We start from the raw sequence: 15817 nt of genomic DNA on the forward strand, positions 1-15817 counted from the left end.
ATGTACGAAGACGAGAAAGCCCCTGCTTCTCGCCAGCTTTTAATCGCGTTTTCCACGATTTATTCACAGTGCCCTCAGTTCGTTATGAGCACATCACCTTTGCGCCTCGATGACGCATCTCCGAAGCCGCCTTAATCCACGCCATTGTATCGTTTCCACTGCTCAACATAGAAATACGGATCTTGTGGTCCCTTTTCCAGGCCCTTGTAGTCGCCAGGTACTTCTCGAACTTGGCGACTGACGAACGGTGTGAGCTATAATTTTGTTCAAATTAGTTTTTTTTTTTTTTTTTTTTTTTTTTTTTTTTTTTTTTTTTTTTGCAATATGCGGTGTTGGCGCTAATAGAAATTACCTTGAAGTCTTTCAGGTTCGGGGGAACAGCGTACGTCCGGACTTTGTTCCACTCAATTACATATCCTCCGTGTTTGGTATGGCGACCCATTGAGCCAGTTCGGTTTCCCTTGTAGAAGCCCTTGCCGACATCTTTGGTGGTAAGTTTGAGATGGCGATAGCGGCCAACGGAAAGGGCTTGGGTCGGTCTCATTGTCAGTCGGTTTGTGAGTTGAGGGGAGAAGGCGAATTCGCGACAAGGTTGAGCACTGAAACGTCGAGAACAGACGTGGGTCGGGGATTTGTTGACTTGCTGATGACGTTGATGGGATGGTTGTCGCTGTCGTTGGAAATTTCACAGGCGCGGTGGTTCGGCGGTAGGCGTTGTTCCGATCCGGTTAGCTCGTGAGCCTACTTTGACAGCTTCCTGTGGAACACAGTGTATGTACAAGGTACGTATTTTTGCACATGACATGGAGGTTTTTTATTTGCACAATAATTTAGGCTTTCACGTGTTGGAAACAAACGATGGTAGTTATAATTACCTAGGTAATTATATTGTCACTATGTTATGGGAGTTGAGAAAGATGATTTTCTCAAGTCTGTCCTTCGTCCCAGTGAAGAGTGGTGGTAACATCACCCAAACAACCACCCCCGGACGTTGCCCCCACGCGAGGGGCATGATCAACCCGCCTTTAGCTTTAACCTCCAGAAGCTCTCTCCCGTGCCAGCTTGCAAGCGGACCAACGAGCGACGTCCGCCGGCATTGGGAAACTGCACCATGGATGGGTACCCGCCAGGCTGTTTGGATCATAATGTTCCGTTCCTGGTTGCTTCGGGCCTGAACTCAGCTGAGCCAGGGCTTGACTTGCAAGGGGAATTGAGCACCCAAGGGCAGTTGATCAAGTCAGACCTGCCGCCACTCGAAGGTCGAGAAGCGCAGTTGTTGGAGACGTACTTTGAGGAAATTGATGCTAGGGGTACATCTTGGGCAGTGGTCCCAAGGGACGAACCCTATCGCTTTCGGATCAAGACGGTGGGAAGGGTATGTGAGCGGTGTCAACGCTTCGAAGTGTTTGGGTGCTGATGCGCAACGCAGTCATACCTTCTGCCGCCCCGGAAAACAATAATACCTGATTCTGTCGGGCCTCCAGATCCTAGTGCGACTATTCACTCTCCGTTTTCTCCGCTGTCTCATGTTTCCGCGCTATACCCCGACGGCCTGATCGATTCGCAATGGATCAAGAAACACCAGCATCTTGTTCCTAGCATATACGCCTGTTTCTACTGGCTAGCCAATGACAACCGCCTCAAGTCGGACGTTAATGAGATCAAAGCTACGCTAGCTCGATCTGGCTTCAAGACCAGAGTTGCGATAATCCTGTTTGGCAATCAAGATAGTGGCACGGCAGTTCTTACAGAAGAGGTTCAGGACCGATTAGAGAGTATTCGAAGAGGGACCGCGCTAGATCCCAAGTCCATATTCTATATACCTACACAAGAGTCCCCCGTCGAGCTTAAACGAAAGATTGATAACATTCTTGCTATTCTGTATTCAAATGCCGTTGAATATTACAGGGATCTCGGCCGGCATGCAAGGAAGAAGAGATCGCGTGGCATTGCCCCGCAGCCGACGATACCACCAACATCCGGGACATCGCATACACTTTCGTTGCCTGATTGGAACTTTCGATATGATATGAAGACCGCCATTTTGGCAGAATTTCGCCAGGAGTTGGACGCGGCGATTCGATCCTTTGAGCAGGCCTACGAAATCTTACTAGGACAAGATGTTTTTGACGTAATTCCGAGTTGGAGCTCCCGGTGGAATGATGCTCGACAATTGGCAGACATCATCTCGATCCGGTGCCTGCGAATACATTTGTGGATGGGACATACAAGTCTAGCCGTCAGGAGATGGCAAACGCACAGAGATCGAATCGGTGACCTTGTGGATCGTAGAGGGCACGGAACAAATACATACGGCTGGCAGGCCTGGGAGGCCAGGTGGGCCATGGTCATGGCTAATTTAATAGAGAAAATTGAGGTATCTGGTTTGGTTCCGGCGTCGATGACCATATTTCTACCACCTGAACGGGCGGTCTTGGGCGAGCGATTACAACCATGGGAGCTTCTACATCATACAGGCTACTGGTATCGCATGGCCGCACGGCATCTTACTGCTCGACGCACCCTCGCTCACATGATGCTAGATGAAGACAGAGAACCACCGGAATCTACGTCAGCGAAATCTGCGAAGAGCAGCTATGACACTTATATGTGTCCTCCACCTTATCAAGAAAACCCGCTGAGCGGAGAGGGCGGTGTCAGCCACGCTCAGCTGATAATAGACTGTCTTATTGCCTCTCGCACTCAGTTTGAAGCTAGGGGCCAGCTGCGGATTGCCGCAGAGCTGTCATTAGAATGTGCAAAGGAGATGGCTACATTGGGTTCTTGGGAAGATGTTGTAGCGATTTTGCAACCTGTGTGGGACAGCGGCTCATACCGAGCTGATAACTGGCTGGATATATCTGAGGATCTGTGTTGGTTATTACGCCGGGCAGCCAAGGAAATTGGCCGGGCTGATCTCGTCGTTGCCACGGACTGGGAGCTGATGAACAAGAGTAAGTGCAGACCTATATTTGGAGGCCTCAGCCTTACTAGGATAGGGGCTAATGTGGCTGTATTCAGAGTTTTCGAAGCGGCAACACTGGTCCTACGATCTATCACAATCGCTAGACGAGATAACAGTCGAAGAGAAGCCATCGATTCAACTTTCGGATGCCTCATCATCGCACCTTATTTCGTCAAGTTTCGTGTTCAGAAGCAAGGAGAACAAGGCAGGCGACCAGTGCCTAGCCCAATTTACGTTGACTTCGAACGCCATGGCAGATTCTATGCCGATATCGTTTTCTTCTGTAAAGATTCTGTTTGAAGGCAGTTTGAAACCTATTTTGCTCCAACACGGCTCAAGTGGGGAGGAGAGCTCTTTTATTACCAAAGTGGCGCTGGAAGAACAGTTTTCCACTGATGGACCGGGCGATTTACCACTCAGCGGAATTTGCGATTTGACATTAAAGCCCGGTGAAAAACGGGTGTTTGAAATGGCAATTCCGTTGAGAGAGTCGGGAGAGGCCGAGGCGTCTACAGTCGTCGCCACATACGAGCATAAATCCTTTGACATTCAGTATACCATGTCGCTCAGAGACACTGATCAAGTAACTGGATGGTATATCAAGACTTCAGACAGGCCACGCCAATTGAGACCCGATGCCAGGATACTCCACATCAAGCCACGACCACCCAAGCTTCTAGTTAGCCTGCCCGAATCTTCGGGCCTATATTACACGAACGAAACGGTGGAACTTGGAGTGGAATTGCGAAATGAAGAGGAGGAACCGGCCCATGTCAAACTGGACGTACAGTTGTATGGGAAATCAGTCCCGTCGTTGAAGCTACTGGTCGGAGAACATGAGCGAAATGGAGAAACGGGCGAGGAGGCAACCAAGGCGCTGGGAGTGCCTATAGGCGTCATTTCTAGCGGTGCAGCGGCCGAATTAAAGCTGATTATTGATCCTACAACGGCGCCTACAACGTACGATCTTCACATTCAAGCAACTTACCATCTGGAGTCGGATACTGCAACACCAATTATACAAGTCTTGTCTCTGTCTTTGGACCTGGTGGGGCCATTCGAGGCGAACTACGATTTGTTGCCACGACTGCGTCCAGAGCCATGGCCCAGTCTGTTCGATTACGAAGGATTACACCTGGTCACAGAGAACGAGGCAGCAGCTCCGCCGGCAAAAGGATTTGCGCAGCAGTGGTGTCTGGTATGCCACTATGCATCCTTTGCCATGGAAGATTTGACGGTTTTGGGGGTGGAACTACAGGTTGTATCTTGCACGGGAGGGGCTAGATGTACGGTGACGCGGCGAACTGAAGTGGCAAGCGACGGCATTACCATATCTCCCCAGACGATACACGAAGCGCAGTTTGACCTCGTGGCACAAAAGTTCAGCCTCGACGATCGACACCCCGTTACTCTGGATCTGGCATTTGTTATCAAGTGGAAGAGAAAGACGGCCTCGGTGGATAGCCAAACCAGTGCCACGACCATGCCAGTGGGACAGTACCTCGTACTGGGGACGGAACCCAGAGTGTTGGCATCGGCGCTGTACTCCAACCCTACGGCATCAACTAATCTGCTACATTTGGACATTACCATTGAGAACCCATCTAATCACTTCCTCACGTTTGGGCTCAGCATGGAGCCCAGCGACACGTTTGGGTTTTCTGGTGCAAAACAGACAACAATCAACTTATTACCAATGTCACGAAGGACAGCAAGGTACAGACTTTTGCCATTTGTTCAGGGTGACTATATTCGGCCGGGTCTTGTGGTGCGCGACAAGTATTTCCAGAAGGTGCTGCGTATTATCCCCACCGAGGGCATGAAGATTGACAAAGACGGGCTGCTGGTATGGGTACCTGGGGATGGAAGCAAAGATTCGGAAAGGGGAGCAAAAGAGACATGAAAGGCATTTTCGTTGTGGTTCTATTTTGTCTTTTTTCTTTTATTGTTTTATTTTTTCAAAACTCAGGCTTTTGGCCGGCGGAATAGACGGTGTTTGAATGGCGGCGAGCAATGCCAGTACCAAACATCAAGATTTATCACGCGTGGTTTCCATTCCATATAGAGGGTGTCCGCCAGTCGTACGCAACGAGGGAGGGAGAAGTACATATTATCAACCAAGCTCGTCATCAGACGCAGCATCGAAGATTCGCACACCGACGCTGAGCATAACAGGCAGTGATGATGCAGCGATTCGGAGTCGGTACAACATTCTGTCTTTGGCGGCAGATGGCAGATTGGCGCGCTTGGATTCGGGCATCGTTACACCTGGGTAGGCTAAGCGGGCAGCCCTGTGGGCCCGACGACGGAACTGTTACGGCTTGCTTGCTGTGAGTTTGTCCATCAGGGAGACTTTGACACTCCCCGCTGAAATGAACCAGACTGCGAGGCTGTCCACCTGATTGGCTGCCTAGACGGATTGGGCTGTCGCAGGCTCCACGTCTCGGACATCGGCAATCTCCCAAGTCCGCAGCTTATTTGCCTGGGGCATCCGCGACGCTTTTCAACGACGCAGATTTCTGGATGACGTACAGCCCAGCAAGCCTCACCAGATGAATCATGAGTTGGAGGCGCCCTTTCGTCAAACAAATGGGCCCAGTGATGATCGGCCTCGTCTTTCGCACAGAGTGCGAATCGGGCAGCAGCTGTCATGGCATAGTGCTGTCAGGCTTCGCAAGATGCGGCGGTTCAGATTTCATCTAGTATATATTACACACATGAACCACCACTTGCTAAGAAACACAGTGGAGTTAATTTCGGCTGCGCGCAGATAGTGCAAAGTCATCATTATGGCTACTCTGACTGCCGCCACTGAACCAGGTCGTCTGTCCACTGACAAGACAGAAGTTGATTCCGGAATCACCTCGCCACCTAAAGATACACACCCGCACGAAGATCACCCCGTCGCCGATGGGAAGGCCCAGCAGAGTGAGGATGGCGGTCCCGACTATCCACATGGCATTAAGCTGGTCCTGATCATTTCGGCGCTGTGTCTGGCCGTGTTTTTGGTTGCCCTGGATCAGACCATTATTGCGCCTGCTTTGGGGGCTATTACGGCGCAGTTCCAGAGCGTCAAGGATATCGTATGCCGCTTGACAAGTTGCTCTTTGAATCGCGTTAACAGACGGGAGTGCTAATGGATATGCTTTTCCCCAGGGCTGGTACGGAAGTGCCTATTTGCTCACGACGACGGCTTTGCAGCCCATGTACGGTGCCGTGTATAAGTTGTTTAATGTCAAATTGGTGTATCTCGGTGCTGTCTTTATATTTGAAGTGGGCAGCTTGTTGACTGCCGTTGCGCCCAATTCGACTGCGTTTATTGTGGGAAGAGCTATTGCGGGTGTAAGTTGTGGTTCATGGCCCAGCCCAACGATGCAAAAAGTGCAAAATTGACCCAAGAGCCTATAGATTGGAACTGCTGGTCTCTTCTCTGGCTCCATCGTGATCCTCTCGCTCTCAAGTAAGTCGGCAGTCCAAACGCCCTCCCCGCCAAACATCGTCATACTCACACCTTGCACCCTCATCCCACTAATCGTACCGCAGTGCCTCTCCAGAAACGCCCTATGGTATTCGGTCTCATAGGCGGCATGTGGGGGATTGCCTCCGTCGCAGGCCCTCTTCTCGGCGGCGCATTCACGGAAAACGTCACCTGGCGATGGTGTTTCTACATCAACCTCCCCATCGGAGGCCTCGCCATGGGTATTATCGCGTTCTTCCTCCACGTCAACCGCAATACCTCTGACACCGAGAACATGACCTTTGTGGAGCGTCTCTTGCAGCTGGATCTGCTGGGCACCTTCGTCTTCATCCCCTCTATCGTGTGTCTTTTGCTTGCGCTACAGTGGGGAGGAGCGGACTATCCATGGAACAATTCCAAGATTATTGGCCTCTTTGTCGGGTTCGCACTCATGATTGCCGTCTTTATTGGCATCCAGTTTTGGCAGGGTGACAGGGGAACCTTGCCGCCTCGCTTCTTCAAGAATAGGAACACCCTGTGCGCCATGGTGTTTGCGTTTTTCTTTGGCGCCGGGTTCTTCCCCCTGGTTTATTACATCTGTAAGTCAGTCACACACATTGTTGAAGCTGGGCGCACATGACGGGCTGACACCATGGTAGCTCTCTACTTTCAAGCCATCCAAGGTGTATCCGCCGTCCAAGCCGGCATCAAAATCCTCCCTCTCCTGCTTGCCACGGTCCTTTGCTCCATCATAACGGGCGGTCTCATCTCCGTCATCGGCTACTACAACTTTGTCATCATCCCCTGCATGGTCCTCTACACCGTCGGCTCCGGCATGATCACCACCTTTGACGTGGACACCCCGCTCCGCCAGTGGTTCGGCTACCAGGTCATTGCTGGTCTCGGCATCGGGGCCGGCTTCCAAATCGGCGTGCTGGTCGTGCAGACGGTGCTCCCGCAGGAAATGGTTCCCGTCGGCACGGCCTGTGTGCAGTTCTTCCAGGCACTCGGCGGTGCCATTTTCGTGGCTGTTGCGCAGACACTCTTCCAGAATGGGCTCATTGACACCCTTGGCAAGGACAACATTGGCCTCGGCGGCAAGATCTTTATCAATAGCGGCGCTTCCCAGATCAAGCATGTCCTGGAGGGAATGGGCCGCTTGGACGCCCTGGACCAAGTGCTGGAGGCCTACATGATTGGGCTTAGGCACACGTATTACATCTCCGTGGCGTGTGCAGGCTGTGCCTTTTTGGCGGTGCTGGGTTTGGAATGGAGGTCTGTGAAGCATGGCCCCGACGGCAGGAGGAACAAGAAGAAAGAAGAGACTGCTGCCTCGGCAGCTGTTTAAATCTGGACTTTTTCTCCTGAGGGGGCGCGTCGTATGACTCCTATTGGCGTGTGATGTCCTAGAAGTAGTCATCTCCTCTTTGTACAGGTTGGTCTACAGAGCACACTGGCCGGTAATACATGATACATATAGAAAGCTTCTTTGCCATAACAACTCATAAAAAAAAAATTTCGGTATCCAACTTCATTGTGTATGGTCTGGTGGTTTATCCCAATCTACAAGGCCCCTCGTCCTCTTCCTCCCTTTACTATCCAAACCCACGAAGCGCAACACCCAGTCCCTCACAGCGCGAACCTTGTCGACCTGCGGGTTGTCACCGCCGGCCCTCACCAGACTCCGCGTGGAATAACACCCGCCACCTTCCCCCCTCCAAAGGAGGTGCAGTCTCGTCAACCCCCTTCGCAGACTCTGTCCGTACACCTTGCCCCTGAACGCATGCAGCGCCACGTTCTCCATGAGCACCACGTCTTGCCGTCGCAGCTTGACAGCGTCGCTCTCGGCAACTTTATCCACGGGCAGCCAGAACGTCACTGCGAATCCTGTGGCCGTGTCATCCCCCACAAGGACTTCAATCAGCGACAGTGTGCTGCCCCATTTCGTAGTCACTGTGCGCGGCTGGGCCACGGACAGCACGCCAACTACGAGGTTGAGCGTTACGGTCTGGGGCTGCAGGAAAGTGACTTGTTTCGCGGACGGCACATCCTCCAGGTCAGACAGGTGCAAGGGCCCAGGCGGCACGGCGCGGCCATCCTCTGAGAGCAGCGACGTTGTCATGAAGGAGGCGCTTTCAGTCGTGTCGAAGCTATCGAGGTCCGGGGCGGCGTTGGAGTTGTGCGCCGCGAGAGATTGTTCACAGAACTGCGCCAGAACGTCTTGGGTTCCTTCGCGGTCTGGCGCTGTGGCGAACCCGTGGGTTGTGGTGTCGGCGGTTGTGAAGAAGCTTGGGCTGCTTGGGCCATGAGGCTGCGGCAGCTGGTGAGCTTGGGTGAAGCCGGTGTGGAGGGGCTGCCGGGCCAGTGGGAGCGATCGCCATGCTGTGTACTGTGTTTGGGGAGGGAGATTGTTCGACGAGGCGTCCGGGAGCCCGAGGAGGTCTTGGAAGGGCTTGTCGAAGCCGTGTATTGAGCATGAGGTTTCGGTGAGGGCTGCTGATGGCGGCGGTCCTGTGAGGAGGAGGAGTTTGGGGGGTGGCATTATTCAGGTACAGTGCGGTGTCATGGTGGTGCCATTTAGCGAGGAGAGGTGAGTCGGTGACGAGGGCACCGGGGATAAGTAGGGATTACGAGAGTTGGGGACAGATTCGTGTTGTGTGAGGATGGAAACTGGTCAGAGTTTGAAGTTGGATGGGAAGCTTCGATGTCTGGGCTGCGTGTGGGTCGCGACTTTACGACAACCATGAACAAACAGCACCGTTAGCAAGAAAAAAAAAAGATGATTACAAGCTACATACGATACGTGTACCGAGCAATCTTCTTGCGGTTAGTCCGGTGGCTTTTTGCACTCAATCTTCCGTTGGAACCGCTTCTCGAAACCAGCCGTCCGGGACCACGAAGACGGGGAGCGGGATACTTTCTTCACGGGGGTACTACTACTACTCCGTACCTGGACCGGGGCCAGTGGGATTCCGGGGTACTGGGGTAGTGAGAAACTTATCGAGTAAGTACATGTACCTACCCGGGCACTTGCACCTGGCCCCAACACGCAGCCAGGCACCCTAAGTACCTAGGTACCTCGTATGTGCTATGTACTAGGTACTTAAGTACTCGCTCACTCACTCACTCTCTCACTCACTGCAACGGCTCCACCGTCGCTCCTACCTCAACCTCGGCTGAAGCTTTATGATCAATTCTTAACACAAGGTTGCGGCACCCATATATAGATCTCATCATGACTCCACGCATCAGTCACGCCTGCACTACCAACAACCCCCCAATCATCCTGCGGAATCACGAGCTTGCCGAGCACGCACGTATCCTTTGCACGCCATCTGAACACGTCTCTTTGTATTCGTGGCGCCCGATGCCACTTACAGACCGAGAACCGCTCGCCAAGGCCCCAAACACGACATGGCGGCAGCGCTGTTCAACGTCAAGGAGCACATCATTGATGCCTCCCACATCCGAGAGTTCGCCTTTGCTACGGCCAATTCACAAGATGCCACGCTAAAACTACACGTCAAGCAATATACTCCCAAAGACAATCCATCACCCCAAAGAGGCGACGTAACCTTGATTGGCGCCCATGCCAATGGCTTCCCCAAGGTACGCCCCAGAGCTATACATGTCCATGTACTTTATAGCCAGGCCATCATCACACAGGGGCTGACTACTGCTTCAGGAGCTTTATGAACCATTTCTCAACGACCTTTGCCACGAGCTCAACAAGTGTGGCGTGCGTATCCGTCATGTCTGGTTTGCCGACTGTGCTTGGCAGGGCCAAAGTGGTATCCTCAACCAGGAACGACGTCTCTTGGGCAATGATCGTGAGTGTCTTTGGCCCAACACGGCATAGCTGCTCAAAAGTACTCCGACTGATGATGCCATGTGCCATCCAGCTTCTTGGTATGATTATTCTCGAGACATCCTACACATGATCAACACGTTCCGTATGCCGCGTCCTCTGGTCGCCTTCGGGCACTCGTTTGGCGCAAACGCCCTCAGCTATACCGCCCTGCTGCACCCGCGTCTGTTCCACAGCATGGTGCTCCTGGATCCTGTCATTGCTCCCTATCACACGCAACGCCCCATGCATTTCAGAGCAGGTCCTGCCGCTGCGAGCGTTGGGAGGCGTGACCGGTGGCCGTCGCGGGAGGCTGCCGCCACCTTGCTCAGGAAGAGTTCATTTTACCAGGCCTGGGACCCGCGCGTCTTGGAGCAATGGATCAAGTACGGGCTGCGCAATACCACCGCAGATCCAAACGGGGAGGTGGTGCTGGCGACCACCAAGCACCAGGAAGTCTTTACCTTTCTACGTCCTAGCTGGCCCGCGTTTGATGCAGGCGGTAAGAACGCCATTAACCCCAAGTGGATGCCTGACGCCGGGACCTCCATCAAGGTTGAATACCCCATGTATCCTTTCTACCGGCCAGAGGCGATAAACACCTTCCTCCGCATGCCTAACCTGCGCCCTGGCATCGTCTTCATCTTGGGCGGGCAGAGCACCGTCGTTAGCAACAGCGATGCTAGAACGAGAACGGAGATCACAGGTACTGGCTTGGGAGGCAGCGGTGGCGTCGCCTCCGGTCGGGTCAAGGAGGTCGTGCATGAGAAGCACGGGCATCTTATCCCTTTGGAAGTTCCCCGCTTCTGCGCCCAGCATGCCGCGGATTTCATTAAAAGGGAGTTGGATATTTGGGCCACAGAGGAGGCGGAATATGAAGAATGGGCAGAAAAGTCAAATACTGACAAGGTAACTGTCTCTCGGGAATTCAAAAACCACCTCGGAGTCACAGACAAGCCAAGGGCGAAGATGTAGGCAGCCTGCTTGGGCATCGACTTGTACTAGTAAAACGTCTCGTTAACCATAGACTAGAACGAAGCTGAAGACCATCATGTTAGATCAATGGAGGATACGCATAGAAACTGCAATAAAATGGTCAATTTTTCTTCTCATAATTCGTCAACTTTTAAAGCCCTCACTTCCCCCTCTCAACCCAGCATTTTCAGACCCGCCAAAATTCTCAATCTTGGAATAAGTCGTCACGCATTTTCTCCGCATCATCCGGCACATCCATCGTTTCCCAAAATTTCCACTTAAATCAGATATAGTACATAGTGTCCCTCAAAGACTTGTGGACCTGCCTGACACCCGCCGCACCCGATGACTCTGACGACGCGGAGGTCGCAACACTCTCCACATCACTCACGTCGTATTCTGGACGGTGAGCGCGAGCACGCTCACATACTATATCAGCATAGTATGCTGGCGGGCAAATGCTCACGGCTTTGGTGGCTCGCCCGAACAAGTAGCAGAGCTCGTGGGTTAGACGCTCCAGCTCGTTGGCCGCTCGTTCGCCGTACTTGTACCTGAATATCTCGTCCAGCAGGACAGTATAGTGTGCTGGCCGAGCCGTTCCTTGCAAGGCCTCGTGTGCAGTCAGGAAAAAGTCCCAGTACGGAGCGAGTGTGATGCCGCGATCGACAACAGTGCCGTTCTTGACATTGCCGGAGCGAGACATGTCTTCCGTATTTGTTGGGTAAAACCTCGTTTGATGCCGCTTGACGGAGACGATGATTGATAATTTTGGCTGCTTGCCAGATGGGTATGTCTGACGGCAAGCGTCTCTGATCATGGGCAATTCCTGGTTAATAACCTGTGCGAATTGTCCTTCTGAAACACCATCGCGGAAAATAACGATATTTTCAGGAAGTGTCTTGTTATTATGGGATCGCCACAGGCTCAAGCGGGTCTTGAATGCATCAGTCAGAGTGTTACCAAGCATTTCTTGCTTGGCCTTTTGCTCCCATGCCATAGCGGGCCATTGAGCAAGATCTTGATCGACAGAAGCGACGAGACCAACGAGACTAGGGGGTTCGTTGCCCTTCGTGACATTCATGTTTGTAGGGTGAGTGACATCGTAGCCGACTAGCATTGTCTTCCCTTCCTTCAGAAGACCAAAGTCATTGCTAAGTTTGTGATTGACACCACCAGACTTGAGATTGACCTTAAGGCCAACGTTGCTGTAGTAGGAAAAGTTCCTCTCCTTGAATAGGTGTTTGGCAACGAGGCAACTTGTGTGGATGCCATGTACACAGTCTCCCAGGCGCTTGATCTTAGTATAGAGTCCACCACTGTCTTTCTGGCCTAGAATGAACATGATGTACTGGATTTTGTTCTCCTCAGCCCATGTGAAAAAGTTTACCAGGCCTGGGCCGGACATGGCTCCATCCTTAGTCATGAAATGCTTGGGCAGCCGAACAGGTGACTTGGCGATGTTCATACCCATATCATTAGCCATGAACTTGGCAAAGTCTTCCATGGTCTCAAGACCGACCTGTCTATCAGTGTCTCGGGAGAGCAAATTCATGTATGTCCATCGAGAAATCATGTCGCCCTTCTTAACGACCTTGACAGCCTTCATGTTCCAAGATCCGTTGTAAGGGTTTACAGAAATCTTTTTCCTAGTAGCATCAATGTAAGCCACGGCTGGAACGTTAAGGACTCGCCCGTTGACCGTAGCGAGATTCTTGTCAACAGAAACACCAAACTTCTGAAGAGTCTCATTGCCGTCGTACTCCAGGACCTTTCGGGCATTGCTAGATATGGACAGCGCGTTTTCATATGGAGTTCGACACGCAAAGGCAAGCATGGCGGTCGTTTCTTCGCCAGTGAGCTTTGCTTTTACACTCTGACCCGGCTGGATCTCAATTACTTCGGCCGGGAAAAACGACGGACGTTTGGGAGTACCGAGATTCAGAACAGGGAAGTCCTGGAGGTTCATGCCATATTCTATAAGAAAAAAAAGTAGTTTAGTCAACTCATGAGCAGTTACAAGAAGGCGACCTGGGGAATTGCTTACTCTTCTTATAGTAGTCGTGAACAGTGATGAAACGGCTTTCGTCTTCAAGCCAGAACCTGATATTCTTAGGCCCCGGATACTCATAATCAGGGTTGATTGTTGGACGGTTGGGCCCATCAGCAGTTGACGCTGTTAGCTTTGTCACGATGCCTTGAAGAGTCTTGCTCCTGCGGACTTTGGCTCCATTGGCAATGGTGAAAGTCACCCACACTCTGGCCCTGGGCAGAAACTTGGCAAAGGCGCCCACAAGCCTCTTTAGCTTGTAGTTATCACGAGCTACCTGCTGAATAGCGAGGGACTTCATGATTTGGTCCATTTTGCCGGCAACCCGAAAAACACCATGAGTGACGTTGGTGTTCAGAAGAAGGCGGCCAGTAGCTAGTCGTGCTGATTGAAAGAACCCACGCGCAGCAATCAGAGTGCGGTAGTCCTGTGTAAGACTGGTGGTGGCTGAGTCCTCAGTGAAAGGGAAAAAACGCGACCCGCCAATAGCTGTGATTTCACCTAGTTTTGAACGAGCGTTATGGCCAAGAATCATATTCAAGACGTCAATCATCTCTGGAAACTTGGGGTAAGTGTTTCTGTCGCCATTGTCATCCATAGTCCGCGTGTACGTCATCATGTCAGATATACGGATCTCGGTCGGGCCTTCAATTAAGATTTCAACGACGTCAGGTTCGCGATCAGAATTATCGGCCGGAATGTTAACACGAATTGGGTTTTCGTGTATGTCCAATGGTTTAACCGAAACAATTTGGTCCTTAAACTGAGACGCCAGAGCTCGGCTCTTATCTGCGGAGGTGTAGTGTCTCAGAAGATGCTCAATAGCAAGATGAAGTTTTCGGCCCTTAACATCCTTTATTTCAGACTTCTCTTTGCCCTTAGCAGCTGAGGTGATTTCCTCGGTAACCCTGAGGACGTATCTATAGAGGATGGGGATCTTGAAGTGGACTGGGAAGTAGTTGGCCCAAAGCACAACGGATTTGCCACTAGACCCGAACGCTGGTCTCTCGGGGAATGTATCAAGGCTGGCTGCCTTTTGCTGGACAGTCAAGGTACCCATTTTGGCGGTGAGTCCCTTGACAGCCGATTCATTTTGGCTAATGATGCGATTTTCCAGCTCCGTGACTGTTTGGTCGGGACTGGGAATTCGGCCATCCAGACTAGAGAGGACAGGTCAGCGCTGTTAAGATAGGCAGTAGTACACTGCTTCTCGTACCTGAAAACTTTAGACCTCGACTCGTTCGGCGGTGCTCCTCCACGGCCGCCTCGAAACCCTCCTCTACCACCACGATCTGAACCTCCTCCTCTACTTCCTCGGAAGCTTCCTTGAAAGTCTCCTCGACCGCGTCCGCCACCTCCACCACGGAAGGCTCCACCGCGGCCGCCACTGCCGCCTCGTTCAGACATTATCGTAACGTTTCTAGGCTATTAATCTTAGTGCATATGGCAAGTAAAAGCCGTCCGACTAGGCGTAAGGAGAGTCGTTTGAGAAGGAAAAAACGATGGAGGACACTAAGCGCGTGGCCGCTGCTGCTAGATAGAGGTTCGAGGCAATGAGGCTTTTGAGGTGCGGGGAAGCCTTCATATCATTGGAGAGCGCCTAGCCAAAAGACACGGCCGTTGTTAGGTTGGATTTGGCGCCCAATGTTTAGGGTGAAGCGAGCTGCAGTTGAAAGGTGGTATCACTGGTAGAGAGCATGGTTGGTGTAACTAGAAGCATTGGATGTGGAAGCGGTGACAAGGCTTTTTTTTGAGGGCAGTACAATGACTCCGTAGAGTGGGGTGCATGCCAGATGGCGGGATACTGCAAGAATGGCCGGCTCTCTGTTTTCTGCCAGGGAAAAGTTATTGAAGCTTTAATGCAAACCTCGTAGTGAACGTGAATAGGCGGGGGCGCACAACGGCCTTGGGCCCTGCCAGCCGTGATTCGGGGTGAGTCATAATAATTCTCGCGTGGCATTGACGATTTGTGCACATTTCTGCATAGTTGTGCCGAGGGGTCAAGCAAGTTGCATGCCAACTTGTGCAAACGGATACATAATGGCGCCACCACCATCGGGAATTCACCAACTGATCCATCAATCCATCGCCTTGTCTTTTGCAAACAGCTTCAATCACGCCGACCCCTGTGCTTCCCCAGGTGCCGTACAATGAATCAGATCAACGCCCTATTCATTCAAAGACGGCTTGCCGCCTCAATCATGCATGCAGCTCATCAGTTTATTTGCCCAAACATTGCAGTCGGGAGGCGATGCTGCCACGCGTCCGTCTCTTTCCTCAAAATATCATCACGGCCTTGATGACATGGCAGTTTTTGATGGGTAGACAGTCAATGAGGGCAGATGGTGAAATCCGGCGCACGGTGGAGAGATCTGATCAAGTTCACTGATGCCCTCTGCTACCTAACCTACTAACTTCTTACCCAGGAACTCCTGACCCCGTGTTGGAATAAAGGACGTATCCTCTGAACTTCGATGATTACCTACCTAGATAGGTACCCAGATGCCTGGGTCCTTCAAAACCACG

At 52.0% G+C, this 15817-nt stretch overlaps 6 protein-coding genes across 6 annotated transcripts; 3 read left to right on the forward strand and 3 right to left on the reverse strand.

The window, feature by feature from the left end:
• Positions 1-131: 131 nt before the first annotated feature.
• Positions 132-544, reverse strand: MRPL27 (mitochondrial 54S ribosomal protein mL41; the record flags this gene model as incomplete). Its single annotated transcript, XM_007811669.1, has 2 exons — positions 132-254; positions 353-544. 2 exons carry the CDS (start codon positions 542-544, stop codon positions 132-134), a joined length of 315 nt encoding a protein of 104 aa, XP_007809860.1.
• A 494-nt stretch (positions 545-1038) lies between these two features.
• On the forward strand, positions 1039-4868 carry J3458_000600 (uncharacterized protein; the record flags this gene model as incomplete). The annotated part of the gene is made up of 3 exons (XM_066116228.1): positions 1039-1375; positions 1430-2954; positions 3022-4868. Exons 1-3 carry the CDS (start codon positions 1112-1114, stop codon positions 4866-4868), a joined length of 3636 nt encoding a protein of 1211 aa, XP_065978110.1. The 5' UTR covers positions 1039-1111.
• An 886-nt stretch (positions 4869-5754) lies between these two features.
• On the forward strand, positions 5755-7770 carry J3458_000601 (uncharacterized protein; the record flags this gene model as incomplete). Its single annotated transcript, XM_007811667.2, has 5 exons — positions 5755-6048; positions 6122-6307; positions 6374-6425; positions 6509-7021; positions 7082-7770. The coding sequence occupies 5 exons, from the start codon at positions 5755-5757 to the stop codon at positions 7768-7770; spliced, it is 1734 nt and encodes a 577-aa protein (XP_007809858.2).
• Positions 7771-7953: 183 nt separating this feature from the next.
• Positions 7954-8964, reverse strand: J3458_000602 (uncharacterized protein; the record flags this gene model as incomplete). Its single annotated transcript, XM_007811666.2, has 1 exon — positions 7954-8964. The coding sequence occupies one exon, from the start codon at positions 8962-8964 to the stop codon at positions 7954-7956; it is 1011 nt and encodes a 336-aa protein (XP_007809857.2).
• A 710-nt stretch (positions 8965-9674) lies between these two features.
• On the forward strand, positions 9675-11376 carry J3458_000603 (uncharacterized protein). The gene is made up of 3 exons (XM_007811665.2): positions 9675-10031; positions 10108-10252; positions 10325-11376. Exons 1-3 carry the CDS (start codon positions 9837-9839, stop codon positions 11242-11244), a joined length of 1260 nt encoding a protein of 419 aa, XP_007809856.1. The 5' UTR covers positions 9675-9836; the 3' UTR covers positions 11245-11376.
• J3458_000604 (uncharacterized protein) lies at positions 11354-15175 on the reverse strand. Its single transcript, XM_007811664.2, has 3 exons — positions 14508-15175; positions 13289-14451; positions 11354-13218 (listed from the first exon to the last, which is right to left on the reverse strand). Exons 1-3 carry the CDS (start codon positions 14696-14698, stop codon positions 11528-11530), a joined length of 3045 nt encoding a protein of 1014 aa, XP_007809855.2. The 5' UTR covers positions 14699-15175; the 3' UTR covers positions 11354-11527.
• Positions 15176-15817: the final 642 nt, after the last annotated feature.

The sequence above is a fragment of the Metarhizium acridum genome (genome assembly GCF_019434415.1).
Source record: "Metarhizium acridum strain ARSEF 324 chromosome Unknown scaffold_1, whole genome shotgun sequence".
In the NCBI taxonomy this organism is placed as follows: domain Eukaryota; kingdom Fungi; phylum Ascomycota; class Sordariomycetes; order Hypocreales; family Clavicipitaceae; genus Metarhizium; species Metarhizium acridum.